At 60.0% G+C, this 18,752-nt stretch overlaps 1 protein-coding gene across 1 annotated transcript; it reads left to right on the top strand.

The window, feature by feature from the left end:
• The first annotated feature begins 2,006 nt into the window (after positions 1-2,006).
• SGTA (small glutamine rich tetratricopeptide repeat co-chaperone alpha) lies at positions 2,007-18,752 on the top strand. Its single transcript, XM_055344454.1, has 12 exons — positions 2,007-2,080; positions 9,175-9,314; positions 9,769-9,875; positions 10,148-10,232; positions 11,203-11,302; positions 12,448-12,552; positions 13,403-13,541; positions 14,069-14,131; positions 15,404-15,441; positions 16,152-16,241; positions 16,428-16,561; positions 17,498-18,752. The coding sequence occupies exons 2-11, from the start codon at positions 9,215-9,217 to the stop codon at positions 16,540-16,542; spliced, it is 942 nt and encodes a 313-aa protein (XP_055200429.1). The 5' UTR covers positions 2,007-2,080; positions 9,175-9,214; the 3' UTR covers positions 16,543-16,561; positions 17,498-18,752.

The raw sequence follows: 18,752 nt of genomic DNA on the forward strand, positions 1-18,752 counted from the left end.
CTGGCGCACTCTGCGCACGCGCCGGAACCCTCCCTGCCCGTGATTGGCTCTCGCGGAGAGAGGGCGGGACCTTCGGGGAGGAGCCCCGCCCCCCCAGGGACGTTTCCGTGGAAACCACACACAGCAGGCTCCCCGGAGCCTCGGGTTCTTTCCTCCCGCGCTTCTCTGTCCGAGCTCCCGTACTAATTTGTGCCTGCCTCCTTTTCTACCTAATTAACTGTGTACCTGGCGAGTTTTGCAGGTTTTCCTCCCGCACCTGAGCTAGTCTAGTGACCGCTTATCATACAGATCTGAGGCGCGTTTTGTACATCATCCCAACCAGCATCCTGCCCCTCCTAGCATCTAAGGAGTGGAGGCTCGACACATACATCAGCAGAACCCGGTAAATTAACCCAATTAAATTAAACGCAGTTTTTATTTTTAAATCGAGAAAGCTTCAGTAAACGAATCCAGGGCTTCAAACAACAGGTGTTTTGGAACAAGACAGTGTTTTATTTTTTTAAGATTTTATTTATTTATTCATGAGAAACACGGGGGTGGGGTGGGGAGTGGCGTACAGACACAGAGGGAGAAGCAGGCTCCATGCAGGGAGCCTGAGATGGGACTTGATCCCAGGTCTCCAGGATCACATCCTGGGCTGAAGGCGTTGCTAAACCGTTGTGCCACCCGGGCTGCCCCCAGGACAGTGTTTTAACCTATAACTACTGTAGCTCGTTAAAAAACCACACACACACACACACACACACACAACCCACAAAATCCTCAACTAAGGCGTCCAGGAAGGAAAATCTACTAGGACTAAATTGCCAAAGAACCCACTCCCCTTATTTCTGCAAAGGAAATTTTTAAAATCCCCAGGCTTTAACCATGCATGCATTTTAAATCGGATACAAGTGAATTAGGACACTTTTTTTAAAAAAGATTTAATTTACTTGGGGGAAAGGGGAAGAGAGCATGAGCAGGAGGAAAAAGGCGAGAGAGGGAGACGCAGACTCCACCGTTAGCAGGGAGCCGGATATGAGACTGGATCCCAGGACCCATGACCTGAGCCAAAGGCAGATGCTTCACCAACGGAGCCACCCAGGCTTCCAGGAGAACACTTCTTGCAACTTTCACACTAACGGTGATCGGTTGTGAGTCATGCTAGGAACTTACTCATTACTTACCTTCTATTAAGCACACCCAGCTTTATCCTACTTAATCTTCATTTTTGCTGTTTTCCGTTCTTGGAGGTTTTTTTTTTTTTTTCTCTTTCCCCAAACCCGCATCTACAAGGTCGATCTTCCCTAACCATCCCTGCCCACTTGCCTCCCCAATCCTAATCACCGCAGCCCTTTCTTCTTCACTTAAAGCACTTGCCATCCAGTGAAAAGTGTCCTAGTTCGCTAGTTCGTCAACCTCAGTACAAGGTAACGGGAGCCCTTTCCTGGTTTTTACAGTTGGTTTGCAATAAATAGTGGTTGGCAACTCAGGGACGGGCACTAAAGAGGGCACTTGATGGGATGAGCAATGGGTGTTATGCTATGTGTTGGCAAGTTGGATTTAAGTAAAATATTAAAATAATAGGCACCTGCTATACACAAATATGTCTGCCCCCCCCCCCTTTACCCTTATGGGCTGAATGACTGGATTTGCGGACGGGCGGGCGCCCACGTGTAAAGCAGCCGGGTAACAGTCGCGCCCATCCACCGCGCGCCGGTCGGGCTCCGCCGCCAGACGCCGAAACACAGCAACACCACGTGGCCCGCTCCGTACCACGTGACCCGTGCTGCCCAAAGCGCCGGAGTCCGCCACCGTCCCACCATGCACCGCTCCATTCCCGCTCGAGCGGCGAAATCAGTCCTGATTTCCGGCCTCCATTCGGTCGCAGAGGTCAGTTGCCCTAACGACCGGCTCGCCCCCGCCTCCAAATGACGTCACTTCTCCCCACGCCCGCCTCGCTCGGGCACGCGCCTGCGCAGAATAAAAGCCAACGGGAGCTGGCTCCTTCTGCGCAGGCGCCGCGGCGGGGGGCGGGGCCGGGCAGCGCCGCGGTGCGCAGGCGCAGCCGTCGGAGGGTCGGCGTTCGGCCGCCTGAGAGGTGAGTGGGGGCGGGGGGCTGGGGGGGTCCACCCCCAGCGCTGAGCCGGGCGGGCTTGGGGTTGGGGTGCGCGACTGGGAGCTCCCCGGGCTCCAGGGCCCGTAAGGAGAGGCTGGTCTGGGTCTGGAGTCCGCGCGATCCGCTGGCCGCCGTGAGTGGGCGGCGCGGAGGGGAAACTGAGGCAGGGTGGCGTCGGACAGGCCCCGATCGACCTCCCCCGGGACCCCAGGCCGGGGAGATGCAGGTTCGCAGCCGGGGAGTGGCCAGCGGGAGGTGAAGGTGCCCCGCCTGCAGTGGGGTGTCTCGTGCCGCCCGGAAACACGGTCCTTTGGAATCGGGGACCCCGTTGTCGGGGCGCAGATCGGGGTCCTGCCCCAGCGCCCGCTGTCCCCCCCGGCCAGCCGCTGGGCTTCCCGGAGCCTCAGTTTCCCCCGCTGTGAAACGGGCGTCGTCACGGCCCCTGCCTGATGGGGGTGGGGGGTCCGGGGGGGGTGAAAGCCGCAGCCCCCCCCCCCCGCAAGGCGAGCGCTTCCGCGGGGTCGGCGGCTGTTAGGTCTTCCCCACCCGGGGCCTTGTGTCGGCGCCGCGAGGGCGGGAAGGATCCGGGGCTGAGGACCGGCTCCCGAGCAGCGCGCTGCGTGGAAGGACGGGCTCCCCGGGCTCCCCGCGAGGTTAAGGAAGCAGGACGCTGCTCGGCTCCCCTACTTGCTGGGAGTCTGTGTTTTTAAGTAGGTGCATTTAAGAATGTGTTGGGGTGTCCCTGTTTTCCTCGGGTTTTCTATCCCTGAGTAGTCTGTCTCCGTTTCCTCTCTCTCCCCAGACCAGCGGTTTTGTCGCCCTGGGGGGGACACAGGGCGGTGTCCGGGACGTCCCCACCGAGATCTGTCCACGCTGTGGAAGTTCAGGGCGCTTCTGCACCTGCCTGAGCTGTGCACACGGGGGTGGGCTTCGAACCCACCCAAAACCTGCTCGTGCAGGTTTCGTGGGGGAGAGGAAAGGGCACCTCAGAGTTTAGGGGCTGGAGCTCCGGCTGCTGGGTTCAGAATTCCTGGTGTGCATCTTCTAAGCTGCGTGACCTCTGCTAGGGCCCCCATCTTTCTGGGCATCAGCTCTTCCTTCTGTTCCACGGGCAGTGGAGTGAACCACCCAGGGACTCAGCCGAACGGGTGGGGGGGTGGGGTGGCAAATCCAGCTGCGCCTGGTTTTGTAAATGTGTTGTGGAAATCTTCTTCTTCTTTTTTTTTTTTTTAAGATTTTTATTTATTTATTCATGAGAGACAGAGAGAGGGAGAAGCAGGCTCCCTGCGGGGAGCCCAACGTGGGACTAGATCCCGGGACCCCACACCCCCGGATCACGCCCTGGGCTGAAGGCAGACGCTCAACCGCTGAGCCACCTGAGCACCGGGGCGTCCCTGTGGAAATATTCTTATCACAAAACCGGTGACTGCTTTTGCATGAGAACAAAGTCGAGTGGTTGCCACGGAAGCCCTGTGGCCCGCGAAGCTTTCTCTGGCCCTTTTCAGAAATGATCGCTGACCCCCTCCACAAGCCGTGGCGTGGACTGGACTGCGCTCGGCCTGGAGAGTGCTCGGCATGCCCAAGGGTTTCACCTGAGGTTTATAATTCAGTCTTTTCAGGAAGGGTGAGCAACTCTTAACGGGGTTCGGCTCCGCCCCAGATAGAGAGCTGCAGTCTTACTCTGATCCTATGTTTTTTCTGCCAAGACCCCACGCTGGCCCATGTAGGAAATGAAAGAATAAAGGGATTGTTGGTAGGTAGGCAAGACCCGAGGTTTGTTGTCTCTTCAGCTCTTCCCAGAGAACTTGGTCAGGTGGCTGTGAGTTTGATGGGGATCTGATGATCCCCTAAGACCACGTGGATCAGACACTGCTGAGTGCTGGGGTTCAAAGGGAAAATGTCCAGTGGCTCACAGTCTGGGGGAGGGCAGGGGATGGATGACAGTTTTAAAACCTTGTGGGCCGGTGATAAGACTGGTACTTGGACTTTGCCAGAAAAAGAGGGCGTCTAGTTCTGTCTGATGTAACTTTGCAGCTGGGTGTTGGAGGGAACTGAGAGTTTCCAGGTGGGTTGGAGGAAAGGTGAGCAGTTGTGTGTGAGTGGAGCTGCGGAGGGTCTAGTGGAGGGCATCACATGCACACTCGTGAGGCTTTGGGGAGCTTTTGATGGTTTTTGAGCATGCAGAGCATTTTGGTGGCATTTTAGAAGTAAACAGGCTTTGGTGAGGATCATGGGCTCAAGCCTTGGGACCGTCCTTGCTCAGACACCAGCGGTGTGCTAGGGTGAGGGAGAGGAGAGCGCTGGCTTTGCCCTCCGCTGTTTGTGAGCAGGGCTCTGGGTTCAGGATGCAGGCGGCAGCCCTCAGCGGTGGAGCTCCACCTTCCGAGGGGGGCCGTGAGGGGTCGCTCATTTTTATGTGGGGCATGCCATTTTTTTCCCTTTGACCAGCTCTGAGCAAGGAAAGAAAAGGAGTAGAGGCTGATGTTTTTCTTCTTCTTTTTTTTTTTTCTAATGATGAAATGAAAAGGTGGACTGAGCACTGGGAGGGATTGTGAAGACCACCGGAGGAGCTGGCCCCAGGACCCCCACGCCACCCTCACCAGGCTCGCCGGGCACCCTGTGCGGCCGGCACCTCCGTGGTGCTTTCTGAGAGCTCATAAAGCACTCACTGTTCAGAGAGTAGGCCTTCTCTGAGAATTTTGTCCAGCAGCCAAAGCCCTACAAGTTGTGATTGTTCCGAAAGGTCCGGGTGCCTTGTAGGAGTCAAGGAAAACTGCCGTCCTCGTATTTTGTTGGGCCCAACTTTGTGGAGAGCAGCGGTGGTTCATCTCGGAAGCCGGGCGTGGAAGTGAGATTCGCAAACTGTCTCGCAAAGAAGCCACAGTTTTTATGGACCACCTGTGTCAAATGCTGTGCTGGGTCCCTCTTGTGCCTTGGGTTAGCGGTCCTCGGCAGTGGAGCCAGGCTCCCTCTGCTGCAGGGCTGAAACCCCAAAAGTTGTGCAAACAAGGTTTTCAGAAAGTTCTTTGGCCAGAAAAATTTGACTTGTACTGATTTAGAACCTTTACTTTTTCACCTAGAGTTTCAGTGATTTTTAGCTGGGTGGTTTGGCCATGTCTGGGGACACCTGTGGTTGTTACCCCTGGTGGGGGGACCCTTCTGGCATGGAAGGGGTGTGGCCAGGGGTGCTGCTGACCCTCCACAGAGAGTGACCTGCCCCTAATGTCAGCAGGGCCCAGGGGGACACAGCCTACATTGATTATTTGGAAAAACATTGAGTCTGACCCCTGCTCATGCTGGACACCAGAGTTTAAACCCCCAGGGGTCAGAGGGTACAAACCAGGCGACTGCAGCATCTGTGAGTCGCCCCCACTCGGAGTGTGTAGTTAAGTGTGTGCGGCATCCCGGGACCTCAGGGGTCAGATGGTCACAGAGAGCAGTCTCCTGGGGGTCAGGAACCCCCTGACCGAGGTGGTCCCACCTGGGGGACATTCTGCTCCCTGCCTCAGGGCACACTGGTCAGAGAGCAGGGTTGCTGTTAGCACTCTGCACTCACAGGACAGCTCCACCCCCCCCCCCCCCCACACACACACACAGAGCCAGGAATGATCCAGGCCCTGATGACGATGGAGCCGAGGCAGAGAAAAATCTAAAGTAGGTCACGAATCCTTGTAACAGCTGGTAAGGACACCCCTGTTACCCCATTTTAGAGAAGAGGAAAGTGAGAGTATTGGCTGGGACTCTTAGAAGGGACGGAGAGCTCAGGCCTGGGGGAAGGGGCGTGGAACAGGCCTCAGGCAGAAATGGCTGGACCTGAGATGTCTCTCCAGGGCCTCGTCCTCCAGCCTGTCATCCCTGTGCCCGCCCCGGGCAGGCCCTGGGGGGCTCTGACTCCTTGGCGGTGAGTCACAGGGAGGGGCCGGGCCGGCAGTTGAGAGGAGCAGAGGAGCCGCCAGGGTGGCAGGCAGTGCGGGGGAAGCTCAGGAAGCTCAGGAAGCGGGCAGTGAGGGAGTGATCAGGCCAGAGTGCTTGGGATCCCGCGGGGAGGGGGACCCTCGGTGCAGAGGCCTTGAGGCTCCAAGGGCTGGGGGCCTGGAAAGGCGGAAAGGAGCGTGCCTTGGTCTTCTAGTTTTTTAAACCCTTGCCTCAGCAGTCTTTGTCACGCTCCCCCGCTCCCACCTTCACCACCTTCACCACCTTTACCACCTTCACCACCTTTACCACCTTCACCACCCGGACCAGGAGGGCAGGAAACTTCTGCCAAAGACGAGACTCCTTTCTCCGTCTGCTCTTCTGCGAGCGCCCCTCACCACCAGGCCCTGCAGTAGCTCCCCTCGTCCCACGCACCCGTACGTGTACGCATGGCCCAGCGTGGGGGACCCACAGGAGGGGAAGGCCCGGAGCACACAGGCGGGGCTCCAGCTGTGCCACCTGTCGGGCCCTGTGACCCCCGCCAAGACCCTGAACACCTCCGTCTGGTTTGTACCGCGGTGCTTTCGGGCTGGGGAGTTGGCGGACGTGAGGGCTAGGTGGTAAACGCATGGGCTTTGTGGGGGCCCCAGGCGAGATCGGGGGTATCGTGTCGGCACTTATGTGACTTAAGAATGCGAGATTCAGCGGGTGCCCTGGGTGGCTCAGCGGTTGAGCATCTACCTTTGGCTCAGGGCGTGATCCCGGAGTCGGGGATGAGTCCCGGGGATGAGTCCCGCATAGGGCTCCCTGCGGGGGGCCTGTTTCTCCCTCTGCCTGTGTCTCTGCTTCTCTCCCTTTGTGTCTCTCATGAATAATTAAGTAAAATATTTTTTAAAAAATGCGAGATTCAGTCCCCGCAGGCAGCTGGCCAGACGTGACCCTCAAGGCCTGACTTAGAGCACAACATACAGGGTCCCGGGATTGTACATCTGACAGGAAGCACTCGGGCTCTGGGAAAAAGAAATAACTTTCTAATTATAATAAAATACACGTAACGGAATGTACCATCTTAACCACCTCTAAGTGCACAGCTCAGGGCACGGAGCACACTCAACCCCGCCGAGCACCACCCCCACCACTGTCTCCAGAACCTTCCATCTCCCCACACGGAGACCCTGTCCCCAGGAAGCACTAACCCCTGCCCCCCCCCCACCCCTGGCTCCACCACCTCCTGTCTCTGTGGACGGGCCTCCTCTGGGGACCTCCTGGGAGTGGGGTCCTGCGGGAGGCGACCTTCTGGGTCTGGGTCCCCTCCCTGAGCCCGGTGTCCTTGGGGTCCCTTCCTTCCTGGGGCTGCGTCGTGTCCCGGGTGTGAACGGGCCGCCCTGTGCTAACCCATGCGTGTGTTGACAGACACTGAGTTGTGTCTACTTTTCAGCTCTTGGAGATGATGTCGCTGCCAAAACAAACATCTAAAATGAAAACAGCTTGAGGTTTCAGCGCGTGTCTGGTCCCCTTAGGTTTGGAGGTCAGCAGGCCGACTGGTGTGCTCTTGTACCCTCTCAGCTGGGGAGCAGGACTCACTTTTGGTGCTGTGCTTCCTCCAAAATGAGTGGGTTGTGATGGTTGATCTCTGTGGGCCCCCCGGGAGCCCCCAGGGACCTCCGGTCTGGGACCGCCTGTTGTCATCTAGGCTCCGGCTCGTCCTAATCACAGACCTTCCAGCTGCAGGCGGTTTTCTGGCCAAAGACGCGTGTGTCCAGAAATGGGGAGCTCATTACCATCTTCAAGGAGCTTTAATTCCTCTGCCTGCTTACGGAACATGGGTTTTTTTTTTTTTTTTAAGTTTTTCCTTTATAATTGAGGTATAAATTGTTTACCTTAAAGTACAGTGGTTTTTGGTATATTTACGCTTCTCTGAGTCCAGAACATTCCATCACCCCAAAAAGAAACTGTCTCCATAGCCTTCACCCCCATCCCCCCCGGCCCCCACGAGCCCCCTCCCCGTCCTGGACGTGTCACACACGTGGGCTCACACCCCGTGGGGCCTCCTGTGTCCGGTTCCTCCACTTGAAGAAGCAGCTGTCGAGGGACACAGATTCCCACGAAGCAGGGACCGAGCAGATGCACCAGGTGGAGGCACCGTCTCCGTGTGGCGCCGGCCTGCGTGGGGAGCCTGGGGCCGGGTGACGGGCTCTCCCCGGCTTTGTTGAACCATCGTGACTGGTAACAGGCTAACGAGAGTGCCGGCAGGAGCCCCGCTCCTTGTTTTCTGCAGGGCACGGGTTGCTCACCCCCCCGCAGGCGTTTTGGGGAGACCAAGGTGCTGACTCTGCGGGTTCCTTGGGCCGGCCGCTCCTCACAGGCCACGGTCCCCAACCTGTTGCTTTTGTCGGTGGGAGCGACCAGGGAGGTCGTGGTGTGGAGGGGATGACACAGTGTTGCATGACGTGCCTGACCCATCATAGACCCTTAGGTAGCAGAACCCTCTTGCCCAGAATGTTCCAGACCAGGGCTTTCCGCTGGGCACGGCTGACGCTGGAACTGATATGTGGGCGTCCTGGGAGCGGGGGGCTGAGCAGCATCCCAGGTCCTCGTGGCCCAATGCCGGGAGCACCCCCATCGTGGTGACCACGGATGTCCCCAGACATGGCCCAGAGTCCCTGAGGCAGGGTCACTCCCAGCCTGGGAGTCCAGCACTTGCAGAGGGACCAAGAGCTGGCCCTCAGGCGGCCTGGAAGGGGCTCCGTGCCCCTGCACCTTTCGGGCTACTCTGAACCCCTCCCCTCCCAGCCGTTTACCCCTCACTTACTCTTCAGATAGAGCTGGCCAGGCGAGGCGCCTGGGGGCTCAGGAGGTGAAGTGTCTGCCTTCGGCTCGGGTCACCTAGGTCACGACCCCAGAGTCGGGGGGGGGGGGAACGTCGGCTGCAGCCCCCTGCTTGTGCTCTTGTGCCCTCGTGTGTTTGTGCTCTTTCTCTGTCAAATCAATCAATCAATCAATCTTTAGAAAAGACCTGCCCAGGGCGCTTAAAGTGGCTTCCTTGGGCCTGGGGCTCGTGCAGGCCTGGTGAGCCAGCGCCCGGAGGTCCGGGGAGCCTGGAGCAGCAGGTGCCACCCATGCCCTTGGTCTGTGCTCCTCACGGCCCTGGCTTGGCTCCACAGATCTTGAAAACCCCAGGGTATTGTCTCTTCCTGTCTGAAGATGGATAACAAGAAGCGCCTGGCCTACGCCATCATCCGGTTCCTGCATGACCAGCTCCGGCACGGGGGGCTCTCGTCCGATGCCCAGGAGAGCTTGGAAGGTACGTGTGGGCCCGCTGTCCTCCCCGCTTCCCACCACACACAGCCAGCCCCGTCACCTCAGGCCCAGCTTCCTGCAGGAGTTCTGGTGAGCTCCCCGTATTTCATCAAGGTGTGGTTCCAGAACATTCTCCTCCACTGTAGTCACACTGATCAGAGAAGAAAGGCTCATTTTAAAGAAAGGGTGGGATGGCCACGGCGCCTGGGAGCCGCACAGGACTGGGGGACAGGATCCCAGGCTGGACCGGCACTTGAGTGGCCTCTGCCCAGACCCCGCCACCAGCCCCTTGGCGTCCACCTGGCTCGGCCCGCAGGGACACAGTGGGAGTTGGCGGTTCGGCACCTGCCATGTGCCAGGCCTTTGACCTGGGTCTCATAGAGAGGGGACTCCCCTGAGCCCCAGAGCCCCAGAGTCTGGGCTGCGTTCAGAAGAACATGCTTCTGTCCACCTCACAGTTGCAATCCAGTGCCTGGAGACTGCTTTTGGGGTGACAGTGGAAGACCATGACCTCGCCCTCCCTCAGACTCTGCCGGAAATATTTGAAGCAGCTGCTGCAGGCAAGGTGAGTTTCTGGGCTTCACGGGACAGGCATAACAGCAGGAGTCGCCAGGGCCCCCGAGCACCCGTGCGAGACCTGGGTTCTCTCCCAGGCTGCTTCCCGGCTGTGGACCAGGGAAGTGGGGGCCCGGCCCCGGCCCGAGGTGCTCTCCACAGTGCCTAGCTGCCCTCGGGCGGCCCTTAAGCAGGAGGGAGGCCGCGGGTGTGGGCTTTTTGGAGGAGGAGACGGTAGGGTTGCCCGCTGCCTGCAAACGGCTTGTCTTTGCCTTGGGACAGGAGGTGCCGCAGGACCTGAGGAGCCCCGAGCGGACCCCGCCTTCAGAGGAGGACTCAGCCGAGGCAGAGCGCCTCAAAACCGAAGGTGAGCTGAGACTGCATCTCCACCAGGCACCTGACCCACCTGGCCTGCGGGCGGCAGGGGCGGGGGGGCCCTGGGGTGCAGCTGCAGGAGGGGAGCCGGGCCCCTAAACACGCAGCGCCAGCATGTGGGAGGATAAGCCCCGCGCTCGGCCCCCGGGGATGTATGCGGGGCAGCGGCCAGGGAAGGCATTCCCCGCAGCTCCCCGGTGGCCACACGGCGGGCACGTGGCCCAGCCGGTCCCCTCCCACACCCAGGACAAGTGCGGGCGTGTGTCCACAGCAGCCAAAAGGTAGAACGGCCCAAATGTCCATAAACTGGTAAAGGGTGAACAAAATGTGATGTATCTGTGTTCTGGAATGTCCCTCAGCCACAAGTGGGTAAGGTGCCCACATGCACCACCCCAGGGACGGACCCCGAGCCCACGACACTCAGGGAGGGAACAGATACAGGAGGCCCCACAGGGTGTGAGTCCATGTGTGTGACACGGCCAGGACGGGCTCACCCATGCACAGGGGAGGGGGCTTGGGGGCCAGGGGAGGGTGAGGAGTGACTGCTCATGGGGAGGGACTGTTTTGAGGGGGGAAATGGAATGTTCTGGAATTAGGTTGTGGCATTGGACACTTGTGAATTTCTAAAAGCCGCTGAGTCATTTACTTTGAAAACGTGAGTTTTACATTCAGATTACATTTCGTGAAAATTGGTTTCTTGTGAAAGAAGGAGCAAAGAGACTTACGTCTCCAAATGTCACAACCAAAGCAGTGACGGTCGTCACTGAGTGCCGGCTCAGGCCAGAACCCAGATCCTCCTCCACACCCCAGCACCCCTGAGTGTTGCATCCTAGCCCCCCCGGCCCCACCCCCCCAACATCTTGCACCTTCAGGGAGAAGCCCGGGAGAGCTGGGCCGGACGTCTCGGCCCCCGGGATGTGACGTGAACAGCTGGGCATACGTTGTTTTTTCTTTCCCTTTAGGAAACGAGCAGATGAAGGTAGAAAACTTTGAAGCTGCCGTGCACTTCTACGGGAAAGCCATCGAGCTGAACCCGGCCAACGCCGTCTACTTCTGTAACAGGTAGCAGCCGGGCGCGCTCAGGGAGGTGTTCACACTGTGATCGTTCATCCAGCGCCCAGATAAGTAGCCAGCAGCCCGTGGCCAGCAAAGCGTCAACAGGAGCTGATCGTGGCATTAAAATCAAAGTTAGGGACACCATTCTGCACAGGTGTTGGGTGAGGACGCAGGCCAAACCACGGGTGACCATATCGCGCCTGCGCTCACGGTGGCGTTACTGCTGGCTGTGGGGAGCCCCGTGTGGCTGGTGCTTTAAGGGAAAGCTGCCTCAGCCTCCCAGAGCCTCCCAGTATACGGACCGCTGTGCTGACGACAGGGCCTGAGAGGGCCGTGGGACAAGGGTCGCCCTCCAGGGCACAAGCCAGGGCCCCGGCGTTGGATAGCCCAGGTCGGGGGCGCAGAGCTGCTCTTGTCTTAGTTTCTTTCCTCTGACTCTGGGGCGATAACGCAAACACACTGACAGAAAAGTTGCACGCGTAGCACAGAGAACGCCGTCCACCCTCCACCCGCACAGCGCCCAGCACTGAGTACTGCTCAGCCCTGCTGCCTTTCTGGGGGAAACGTAAAGTGGGATGTTAAAAACCAAAAGAGAAACCATCTGTCATGGTAAGCTGAGAGCTGGGACGGGTCTCCTGGTAGATCCGAGTCCCTGTCTGATGGCAGGTGTTCCCTGGGGGCGCCTGGACCACTCGGGCAGTGTGGTGTCTGCCTTCGGCTCAGGGTGTGATCCCGGGGCCCCGGGATTGAGTCCAACGTTGGGCTCCTGGCTTAGCGGGGAGTCTGCTTCTTCCTCTCCCCCCCCGCCCCCGCCGCTCCTTCTCATTGTCTCTCAAATCTTAAAAAAAATAAGTAATAGATGTTCCCTAACGTAAAGCAAGCACCGGCTCCCAACGGCGGGGAGACCCTGGGTGCCAAGCCCATTGACTTGGGTTCAGACTGGTCTCATCACACCTGGGTGCTCTGCAGCGTCGTCAGGACGAGCTGCCTCCGTCTCCCCAGGAGCGTATCCCAGCCCCCACCACGGGTACTTGGTGGACAGAAGCCCTGGGCAGCCCAGTGTCCCGCCGCCCACCTGCCAGATGGGGAGACTGAGGCTCCTCCATGGCAACGAGGGCCGCAGCTTTGCCCGCCCTGCTTTGTGTCCCCAGAGCTGCGGCCTACAGCAAGCTCGGGAACTACACGGGTGCTGTTCAGGACTGTGAGCGAGCCATCTGCATAGACCCGTCCTACAGCAAAGCCTACGGCAGGATGGGGTGAGTGCCGCAAGGAGCCACACGGTCCCTGCCTTCCTGGTCCCCCTTCCCCTGCAGGCAGCCCATGCCCCTTTCCTATTCGGGCTGCTTTCCACACGCCCAGCTCCGTCACCAGCTGACCTCCAGCAGTTCTCTTCCGTCTGGATGGACGGTCAGGACTTGGCCCCACGCGGATGCCAGTCATAAAGCTGGGCCTCCCCCGTGCCCCCCAACTGCTCTGAATCAGGGTTCCCACTTCCCTGTGTCCTGTGCTTCCATGATGTGCTGGAGCAGCTCACAGCCTCAGGACAGCACTTGGGCCCACTGGTCCATTGTAGAGGACACAGATGAAGAGGCCCTCAGGGCAGGGTCCAGGAAGGTCCTCGGCGCAGATCCCTGTCCCCCTAGAGTGGGGTGTGATGCCATCACCAAAGGGGACGTCCACATGTCATTGTTCAGGAGTCTTACAGCCCGCTCTCCAGCCTTCTCCCCTCCCAGAGGTTTGGGGTTGCCAGGTCCCCACTCAAATCCCAGCCTTGGTCTTCCTGGCCACCAGCCCTATCCTGAGTCACCTCACGGACAGGAACTCAGGTGTAATCAAAGGGGCTCGTTATAAAAACCACGGGAGACCCCTGTGACTTAGGAAGTTTTGCGTCTTAGGAGCTCTGTGCCGAGAACAGGGCCAGTGTGTCTGACCTCCTGCCCTCTGCCTCTGAGCCCTTCCTCTGGGCCTTCCAGCCCAACCTCTCAGCCCCCGCCACCCTGGCGTGCCGTCCCCAGCAGACGCTAGGCCCGGTGGCGCTGGAGCAGTTGGGGCGTGGTGGGTGGGCAGCCCCCGGGCCCTCTCCCATGTCCTGGTGTCTCCCCCTAGCCTCGCTCTCTCCAGTTTGAACAAGCACACCGAGGCCGTGGCTTACTACAAGAAGGCCTTGGAGCTGGATCCTGAGAATGAGACTTACAAGTCGAACCTCAAGATAGCCGAGCTGAAGCTGAGAGAGACGCCGAGTCCCGTGAGCGGCCCGGGAGGGAGCAGGGGAGCGTGGGCCGGCGCCTTTGTTGTGTCTGTGGGGAGGGGCGGGTGAGGCCGGGGATGTGGGGTTAGGACAGGACAGGCGAGCAGTCTCTGCAGAGTCTGGGGCATGGGGTCCGACTGGCTGTCGAGTACCTGGCTCTGGGCGGTCAGGGCAGAGGGTGGTGGCTCTGAGTATGAGACGCTGATGGAGGAAGGCTGGGTGTGTGGGCTGTGGACTCACTGGCCTGCGTGCTAAAGGTGGACTGGTAGTTTCCAGCGTTGGTCACCCCTGAGGGCCCTCCAGGGGCCCAAGGCATCAGAGCGTTACAAAATACTTCTCCTAAGGGATCAACGGGGTGGCTTGGGCCTTTGGCAAGCACTAGCCTCAAGGCCTGGCCACTCGGGAGGGCGTCTGGGCCGTATGAGTCTTGGGACTCAGCCGGTCCCCTGTGGGATCTTCTGTCTCCGTTCTGGGGGCCAGTGTCATTGTCCTGTGGCCACTCACCAGGGCTCTTATCCCCACAGACGGGAGGCGTCGGCAGCTTTGACATCGCCGGCCTGCTCAACAACCCCAGCTTCATGAGCATGGTAACCTGCGCTCCCATCTCCCGTGGGCTCTGGGCCCACCACCCGGGGCTGTGTCTGCCTGTCAGGGCCAGGGCTGCCGGCCTGGGTGGGGTTGGACACTGGGCCCGGCCATTCCTTAGGGTTGTGACTGGGGCGTCTGGGGGGCTGAGCAGCATCCCCAACCCCACCCCCTCGACTCCAGGAGCTCCCCCCGTTGTGACCACCACCTAGGTCCCCAGACACTGCCATGCCCCAGGGGCAGCACTGAGCACGAAGGACAGCTGGATCCTGCCTCTCCCCGCCCAATAACCCGGGAAACAGCATCCCTCTCTCCAGCTCGGTCTCCTCCTCATGCTGTGGAGACCCTGACGGCAGCACACCCCACCTGCTTCCCAGGGTTCGGGTGGACGCCACCACCTTCTGACACCAGAGACTTAAGGCTAGAAGCACTTGTTCTGTGCAGGGCGCCCAGCTGTGAGCCTCGGGCTGGTCGCTGCACACCCATATCCGTTAATGGGGGTCTTGCTCACTGCAGGCCACACTGCTGGCTCACGGGGCCTCAGGGTCCAGGGTCTCCAAGCATCAGGACGAGAGCAACCCCCAGCCTTCTGGCTGCAGAAATACCCTCAGGGCAGCAGGGAGCGTTTTGTCTCCTAAGTCGGCAGAGGCCGCACTTGGTCCGCAGACAGGACGGCTGGCCGGGCACGGCGAGGGGCCGGGCAGGGGACAGTGCGGTCCGGCAGGGCTCACACCTCACCCGCGTCTGGGGTTGGCAGACCGGCGGGGTTTGTAGTTGCGTTGGCACCCGGGTGTGCGTCCATGGTGACGCCAGCTGGGCGGGCGGGGCAGAGGCTGGCCCAGCAAGCAGAGAACCTCGATGCTGGTGCCTAAAAGTTAGCCGGCCCCTGTGAGCCACGCCACGGCAGGCCCCTCTTCACCCTGCTTGGCCGCTTCCCGAAACGTCAAGGGGGGGGGGTGACATTCAAGCACAAGCGTCTGTCGCAGCCGTGTTTAACCGAGGGAGCAAAACGAGGCTCACCATGCAGATGTGTTCAGTGGCTGGGAAAACGGATCAGAATACGTCTACACGGCAGAGCCTAAGCAGCCAGTAGATGCTGAGGTGCCCAGGGGTCTCTTAAAAGACCCAAGCAGGATAAAGCAGTAAAACGTGGCAGATCAGAGGTCGAGGAAGGGCGTCAGGAAGGCCCAGGGCCCGGGCGCCGAGCAGGAGGGGCGTGCGGTCAGGAGACGGTGTGGGCACTTCCCTGTGTGATTTGTGTTCTTTTTCTTTAGGCGTCAAACCTAATGAACAATCCGCAGGTTCAGCAGCTGTAAGTGACAACCACGCTCCTTCGGGTCTGGGGTTAGATTTCTTATCGTGACAAGACGCACCTGCCGTAAAGCCTGCCCGTTTTAACCATTTCAGGGTTTACAGTGCGGTGGCGTTAAGTACATTCACGGTGTTGTGCAGCCATCACCGCCATCTAATTCCAGAACATTCCGTCACCCCAAAAGAGTCCTTGTCCCCATCAGCCATCATCCCCGCAGTCCCCGGCCCCCATGAAACCCCTCCCTGTCCTAGACGTGTCACACACATGGACTCACACACCGTGGGGCGTCCTGTGTCTGGTCCCTCCCGAGCATCGTGGGCTCGGTTCTGGGTCCATGTCCAGCAGCAGAATCTCTGGGTTGTGTGGTGATTGTGTTTAACTTAGTGAACACCTGCCCGACTCTGGTCAAGTCCTAAAACACAGCTTCTCATCCACTCACTGCTGACGTTGGGGCGGATCCCTCTGGGGGGCGTCTGGGGCGCTGTGGGGGCAGGCCAGCACCCCAGATGTGACCCGTGTCCCCTGGCTGAAGACCTCTGTCTTTAGGCCAGAAACCAAGGCTGTTCTGAGTGAGCTGTTGGCATCACAGCAGCCGCCGTCGGGGCGGGGGGGGCGGCCGTGGCTCTGGGCCTCGGGGCTGCCGTGAAAGGGCAGGGACGGCGGGAACGGGAGGGCTGAGATGTCTGCCACATCGCGGGCTCTCCTTGCAGCATGTCCGGGATGATTTCGGGCGGCCACAACCCCCTGGGGACTCCCGGCACCAGCCCCTCACAGAACGACCTGGCCAGTCTCATCCAGGCGTGAGTAGACCCCTTACTGGCCCTCGGGGGTGGCAGCGAGGGCCTGCCCAGGACCGTGAGAACGTGGGTGCCGTGTGCCCGGGCTCTCCGCTGGACCCCGTGGCCTCCGGTGGGGGGCGGGTGCCGGGAGAGTGGCCAGGAGGGCGCCCGGGCCTTCCGGCTCAACTGGGCACGCCTCTCCCGCAGCGGCCAGCAGTTCGCCCAGCAGATGCAGCAGCAGAACCCAGAGTTGATAGAGCAGCTCCGAAGTCAGATCCGAAGTCGGACCCCCAGTGCCAGCAACGACGACCAGCAGGAATGACCGCCCTCGTGAGTGCTCTGTGCGTCCTGAGCGCCGATTTGACGGCCCTGCGACCTCAAGGCCGGGCGGGTCTCCGTGGTGGGGGGCGCCCAGGATCATCGCGCCCCTTCCCGGCTGTTTCCGTGGCACCCTGTTCCTTCCTGGTTGCATGTGGGTGGGCTCGTCACTGCGCTGGGTTTTGCGTAGCCGACGGCTGACATCCCACTGCTTCCCTGCAGGGCCGCAGCCTGAGCGCCAACAGGCAGTGTTTGTGCAGAAAGCCCCCGACGGCCCCAGCGATGGCCAGCAGGGTCCCTGGGAGGGAGGCCAGCAGGCCCACCCGGGTTCCCCTGGGCGGGGGGGGGGGGTTGCTGTAAGCCTGTGTTACTGCAGGATTGCAGGGAAACAGACTGGGGGGCCCGGGGGGCCCAGTGCCTGTGCTGGCTTGGGCCCCTTGGGCGTCCCGGGAGATGTGCCTCCTGGCACAGTGGCTTTCCCACCCAGGAGACTTGGGCATCGTTGTCCTCCCGTTTCTCCTTTGACCATGATTTTCTACTAAAAATTTAAAGGGCAGGGCGCCTGCCTGGCTCAGTCCGCAGAGGCTGTGACTCCTGATCTCATGAGTCATGAGTTCGAGTTCCGTGTGGGGTGTACAGATTACTAAAAAATAAACTTAAAAAAAAATAGTTTAAGTTTTAAAAGCCAAAAACACGGAGCAGCAGGAAAAACAACTTCGAGCTCTGCCTGCAGCAGCGCGCATTAATCACTTGGGCACATTTTTTCCAGCCTTTTTTTTTTTTTCTCCAAAGTACTCTTAAAAAAAACAATAACAAAACCTCATTGAGATCAGTTTTGCGTTTGTTACGTGATCGCCAACCTTCCCCATCCTCGGCCCCACAACCTGCGGCGATGTTCTGCGTCCACAGTGACGCTGGGGCCGCGGCCTGACCCGCCGCCTCGTGTCTTCTCCCCGCAGCCCTCCCAGTGCCGCCAGCTCCTTCCCACCGACTGGAAGCCGTCTCGCATTTTGCCGTCTTCTTCCCTTGGACCGCCTGAGAGAGAAACAGAAACAGAAATTGGACCCGCATGTTAAGATGGATTTTTATTGCTCCCTCCGCCCCCCTCCTCCCCGTTTGTAGTCTCCCACGGCCCCCAGACCCTTCTCGAAACAGAGCCAGCAAGCTGTGAACGCAGACCAGCACTGATCTCTCCTGGCCCCCGAAAACCCAGTCAGCAAAAGTATTTTCTAGACTGTTCCGAGGCGGGGGTCATCCTCAAGCCACTCTCCAGGAAGCAGCCAGTTTTGTGTCGAGCCACGTCGGGGACACCCGTGGCTCCCAGAGCCCCTTTCTGCAGCCCCACGGTCTGTCTTCAAAGGGCCTCCGCAGCCCTGTGAGAAGCCACTTCTGCGTGGACCGTGGCCTGCCCAGCCGCGCCCTGCTCGGATGAGCTCACTGCCAGCCGCGGTCTGGGCACCAGGGTCCGCCCTGCCCCTCGGACCGCGGGTTTTCGCGTGAGGAGCTCTTCAGAGGCATTTTCCTACGAGACGATTTCCGTGGCCTGGCTCCCCGGTTGGGAGCAGGGGCGGGACCATCCTGGGGTGCACGGGACCAGGTACTGGGACTTCTTCCATTCGAGCATTTTGATGGACACGCGTCTCATCTCTGATCCTCTTATCCCAGTACTCCTGACCGACCGACCCCAAGGGGCGGATCACGACCTTGGGGCCCGTCCCCAGCTGGGCGTCCAGCGCACCCCCTTCGGCCCACGGGCGATCCTGCCGGCCGGCCTGTCTGGGTCCTTGGCAGGCTCTCGGCCTGTTTGGGGCTGGGGGGACCGGCAGGGGCTCCTGGTGCCACCCGCCTTGGCCTGACATTGCCACGTGGCCACCAGAGCTGCTTCCAGGGCGGGCAGGCCTGCCAGCCGTGACCAGGCGGCCTGCCCAGGACACGAGGCCACCGTGGAGATCCCCACGGCCTCTGCTGGGGCGGGATGGGGGGAGGGCAGGTCTGCTGGCACCAGTGTTGGCAGCTGGCTCGTGGGAGGTCCCCTGGTGGTCCCGGCCGTCTGCGAGGTAGATCCAGTACTGTGTGTTGTAGGTAACTAGTAGGGAGACGGCCGCTGCCCGCCACCCGCAGTCCGTCACGCGTCTGGCGAGATGTGTCCTGACTTGAGTGCTAGCCATGGTGACAAGCAAAACGTGTGGGGAATAAATAGACATCACGACCTCT

Source organism: Nyctereutes procyonoides, unplaced genomic scaffold (genome assembly GCF_905146905.1).
Source record: "Nyctereutes procyonoides isolate TBG_1078 unplaced genomic scaffold, NYPRO_anot_genome, whole genome shotgun sequence".
Lineage (NCBI taxonomy): Eukaryota > Metazoa > Chordata > Mammalia > Carnivora > Canidae > Nyctereutes > Nyctereutes procyonoides.